The sequence below is a fragment of the Micropterus dolomieu genome, linkage group LG16 (assembly GCF_021292245.1).
Source record: "Micropterus dolomieu isolate WLL.071019.BEF.003 ecotype Adirondacks linkage group LG16, ASM2129224v1, whole genome shotgun sequence".
NCBI classification, from domain to species: domain Eukaryota; kingdom Metazoa; phylum Chordata; class Actinopteri; order Centrarchiformes; family Centrarchidae; genus Micropterus; species Micropterus dolomieu.
Window position 1 is genome coordinate 4100191 of NC_060165.1, and position 4992 is coordinate 4105182.

The window sequence follows — 4992 nt, forward strand, 5'->3', positions numbered from 1 at the left end:
TTTTGGGGAACAACCTCCTTCCCTCAGTTAGAGCATTGAAGATGGGTCGAGGCCGGGTCTTCCAACATGACAATGACCCGAAGCACACAGCCAGGATAACCAAGGAGTGGCTCTGTAAGAAGCATATCAAGGTTCTGGCGTCTCCAGACCTAAACCCAATAGAGAATCTTTGGAGGGAGCTCAAACTCCGTGTTTCTCAGCGACAGCCCAGAAACCTGACTGATCTAGAGAAGATCTGTGTGGAGGAGTGGGCCAAAATCCCTCCTGCAGTGTGTGCAAACCTGGTGAAAAACTACAGGAAACGTTTTACCTCTAATTGCAAACAAAGGCTACTGTTCCAAATATTAACATTGATTTTCTCAGATGTTCAAATAAATAGTTAAAAAATCATACATTGTGATTTCTGGATTATTTTTTTTTAGATTATGTCTCTCACAGTGGACATGCACCTACGATGACAATTTCAGACCCCTCCATGATTTCTAAGTGGGAGAACTTGCAAAATAGCAGGGTGTTCAAATACTTATTTTCCTCACTGTATATCGGCCTCATAAATGCAGGTCTCTAATGCCGATTATCTCAAAAAGCCTGCTTACTCGGCCCATCAATAAATACCACATCATCTTCGTTTTGGCCACAATATTAATATTGACTCCACTTTGCTTTACCTTGCTACCTGCAGCGGCTGTTCACTCTGCAGAGTCTGTTTGTCAGCAGCCAGATCCCACAGTGCTGGTGGAGCCAGACCTGTGTCAGACTCCTTAATGCCTGTCAAAGCCCAAAACACACATACAGCCTCAAACACAACCCGCCTTATAACATTTTAATGTTTTCAAACACACGACCCTGCGTATTTATGGTTTCATCACCCACCTGTCAGCTCATTGATCTTTTTGAGCAGCTGCTGGATGTCATCTTCCACTTGTTTGATCTGTCTGGAGTAGGTGCTTTGACCCTGACGATAAGGAGCAAGCACCCACATTAGAACAACTTAAAATTATTATTAATAATAATGCAAACCATACCATTTTCAACGCTTTCCCAGGTAGGTCTCAACTGGTGCAAGCTTGGCTAAGGCCATACTTACATATGTTTTCAGCAGGGCGATGTCCCCTTCATCCAAAGCTGTGTGGATGAAAACATGAATGAATGCGCAGTCTCCACAGTGTCAGCGGGCCGCTAGCATTGTTGTCAAACTGAGCGACGTTGTTTAACTCATCGTGGTTAACTCACACATTTCAAAGTTATTCCCTTCATTGCAAAGATCTAAAAAGCTGTATTTACCAACACATAACAGTTATCATAGCGAAAGGTAAAGCGTAGCAGCTTGTTTAACGAGCAGAGCTAACGTTAGCTAAGAAGCTAATGTCGACGTTTCTTTTTCAGCCAGAACCATGACTGTCTTTTTTTAGAATTTCAGTTTTAGATATACCTCTGATCGGGGCGTCATCCTTTTCCTCTTCCTTAGTCTTCCTTTGGTCGTCTCCCAAATAGTCCGGCATATTTATTCAGGTAATAAACTGTTTCTCACAAGTACACTGAGCAGCTTCGGTAACTAAGCTGTACCATTACACAGCAGCTTTGCGTTTCCGCCGCTGTGAGCTAGTCACCGGAAATACAGGTCGGACGTTTATTGAGGATGTACCGCAAATGAAAAAAATAATTTTTATCACATTAAATATAGGCTACTCTTAGAATTATAATTTTCCATCACAGATATTAGTTAAATGTTGCATGTGAAATTAATGCTAATATTATCAGCGAAAACGCAATGCTTAATAAAACGCTTCTTGCGGAACTGCGGAACAACAGTTAGGGACCATTAACATTACACGGAGTGGTTAACGGCGTGACAGCGGAGCTCGTTTTTGGATTGGCACTTGTAAATGGAGGCCCATGTGGTGTGTAACTGAGCGGGCCACAAACTTCAGCACTTTAGAAAGCTTTCACTTGATAATTTCAGCGCCTGAATGTTCGTGTAGCCCGTCTTTCTAAGATGCTGTTGGAAGCGCTGGACGGTGATGAAACGGTTTTCTATACAGCCGCTGCCGGTAAGCACTGAAAGAGGCCAGGTGAAGCTAAGCTACCAATGTTACATTTATGTGCTGTTGCTATACTTTCTTAGCATGCAGCTAAAAAGCAGACAACAGCGACTAAGCTAAGATTATCAGCTAATCCAGGTGTCGAAAGAGTCACTAAATTCTTAATAATTCACGTTGTTTCTCAGTTCATTCCAACTGGCTTTTACTGTGTTGCATAATGGACCCGAGCTGCTGCCCACTCATGGTTGCACTTGCTGCAGTGATTTATTAGAGCTCTTGGCATAAAGTTAGATGAACACTTGCTACTTGGCAGCTCTTGATATTTAACGCACTTTGACTTATTTGACATTTCATGACGTTTCCCGCATGTCAGACATTCATTACCGGGTTGTAACTCAGTGTCTGAGCACCTGTTGTACTTTCAGGCTGATCTCTGATGTGTCACCATTTTCACAAAAATAACTGTATGTTTATTTTCTTTTTAAAGCAAAGCCTTAAACCTTCACCACAAACTACAGGGAAACCTGCACCCCCCGTTACCTGAATGGGTGGCCTTTCATCCAGGTCGTTTAGATGCAGTTAGCAGAGGACTGGCAATATAGAACCCAAATACATATTACTGTAGCCCAGTGGCATTTATTTATGGTGTTTTAAAGTCAAGAAAAAAACCAACAACATGTTAATATAGCACCCCTCAACGCAAACCTCAAAGTGTGTTGCAAAGCACTTTTAGCATTATTATACGCCGTTGTGCCCCTTTTTTGGTCTGCCACAGCTGATAGTGGCAAACCTCAGCAAATCACATAGAAAATACAAACATATTCCATGTACAAAAAAAGCCTCATTCCCTTTTAATTTCTTCATGTTTTGCACAGAGCCCGGCTGATATATCTGCATGGTGGATCACTTATCAGAGATATATTAGTATCAGCATGATAGGCAATAAATAAACAGACACTGCAGTAGTTAAATGCCTAAAATAATATCAATACTGTGTGTGTGTGTGTATATATAAGAGTTTTTGTTCAAAACTGTCAAATATTAATGACGTTATTATATTATCCTGTCTGGCTTCACATTGTTGCCCAAACTTGATGAGAAACGGAAGGTTTTCTCACCTCTCTGCCGACCGCTCTCAGCCTCTGTGCAGGTCCAAGTGGAGCCGGTGGGTCGATGGTTCGAGGCCTTTTGGAAGAGGAGGAACAGGAGTGCATCTGCCTCCTTCCAGGAGCTGGAGGAGGAAGAGGAGTCCTCAGAGGAGTCGGAGGATGAGGAGTTTCAGCTGGAGGAGTACCCGATGCTCCGAACACTTGACCCCAAAGACTGGAAGGTATCGGTTTTAAATCGGAATATTATGTCGGGCACAAAGAGAGAAGCTTCTGCCACCTTTTCAGAGCTGATGTGTCATCAAGCATCTGCTTTTTAAATGTCTCCCTGCAGTTTGACAAGTTGAAAGCAGAGCTGCTATGATTGTTTTTCATCAGAGATTTCTCTTTCTTTTATTATTTAGTCTATAAAATGTCGGAAAATAGAGGAAATTGTCCACCACAGGTGGAAGCTTCAAACTGCTTGTTTTGTCTGAACAATAACCAAAACCAAACACATCCATCCATCAACCACTTATCCTGCATACAGGGCCACTGGGGGCTGGAGCCAATCCCAGCTGACATCGGGCGAAAGGCGGGGTACACCCTGGACAGGTCTCCAGTCCATTGCAGGGCCACACATAGACAAACAACCACTCACACTCACATCTTTGAACAATTTTAGAGACACCAATTAAGCTAGCCTGCATGTCTTTGGAACCCACGCGGACACGGGGAGAAAATGCAAATTGTACACAGAAAGGCCGGGGCAACTGGGGTTTGAACCCACGACCTTCTTGCTGTGACAGTGCTAACCACTGCACCACCGCGCCGCCCGAAACATATCCAATTAACGACAAAATAAAAAAGCAATAAATTCTCACAATTGAGAAGTTTGATTCAGAGGATTGTCTTTATTGCTCAAAAAATTAGTTAAACTATTACGGCTGCACAATTTGGAGAAAAGGTCACATTGCTATTATTGTGGACAATATTGTGACTTTTGATTTGATTATAATGGAACAAATGGTACTGTGAGTCTACTTTGCTTAATTATCAAGGAATATGCGAAATACTGACATTTAGAAATATATATTTCTCAAGTTGAACAAAGTTAAACAATATTTAGAACAATAGCTAGTAAAACAGAACAAGGGGAGCGTGTTGGTCTACAAAGGAGGCGGCTAGAAGCAGAAAATATGGGCACACAGGCTCAATGTACATCGGTCTACAGCAGAGTCTCTCTCCACAACCAGGAGGAGAAACTGTACATGAGTGGACAGCCCGCTCCAAAAGTATTGGAACAGTAAAGCAAATTCCTTTGTTTTTGTTGTTCACTGAAGATATTTGGGTTTAAGATCAAAAGATGAGTATTCAAGATAAGCAGACAAGAGTTCAGAATTTGAGCTTTTATTTCGTGGTATTCACATCTAGATGTGTTAAACAACTCAGGACAGACCACCCTTTGTTTGAACCCACCCATTTTTCAAGTGAGCAAAACTATTGGAACATGTGGCTGACGATGTTTCTTGTTGCCCAGGTGTTGCCTTTTAGGTTGATAGTCCAAACATTAAATATCTCTGCATGACTAGTCTAAGTTTTCATCCCTGGTTCAAACCTATAAAGACTGCATTTCCTGTTAGAGGATAAACCAACATGAACCAGAGAGCTGTCTATGGGAGAAAAGCAAGCCACTGTCAAGCTGAGAAAAGAAGAAAAATCGACCAGAGCCATTGGACAAACATTGGGCAGAGCGAGCACAACAAGTTGGAATGTCCTGAAAAAGAAAGAAACTACTGGTGTACTGAGCAACAGACGTCCAACAGGTCGGCCAAGGAAAACAACAGTAGTTGATGACAGAAATA

The 4992-nt window shown here is 42.1% G+C and overlaps 2 protein-coding genes across 2 annotated transcripts in view; one reads left to right on the forward strand and one right to left on the reverse strand.

The window, feature by feature from the left end:
* Positions 1-1611, reverse strand: part of psmc2 (proteasome 26S subunit, ATPase 2) — a 6739-nt gene extending 5128 nt beyond the window's left edge. The window contains exons 1-4 of the mRNA XM_046072371.1: positions 1433-1611; positions 1088-1125; positions 874-955; positions 669-768 (exon numbers count right to left, since the gene is read on the reverse strand). Coding sequence (XP_045928327.1) covers positions 669-768; positions 874-955; positions 1088-1125; positions 1433-1502 — 290 coding nt within the window. The 5' untranslated portion in view covers positions 1503-1611. The remainder of the gene's footprint in view (positions 1-668; positions 769-873; positions 956-1087; positions 1126-1432) is intronic.
* A 223-nt stretch (positions 1612-1834) lies between these two features.
* The window catches only part of dnajc2 (DnaJ (Hsp40) homolog, subfamily C, member 2), a 9550-nt gene continuing 6392 nt past the window's right edge, over positions 1835-4992 (forward strand). Inside the window, exons 1-2 of the mRNA XM_046072362.1 lie at positions 1835-2051; positions 3182-3372. Coding sequence (XP_045928318.1) covers positions 1997-2051; positions 3182-3372 — 246 coding nt within the window. The 5' untranslated portion in view covers positions 1835-1996. The remainder of the gene's footprint in view (positions 2052-3181; positions 3373-4992) is intronic.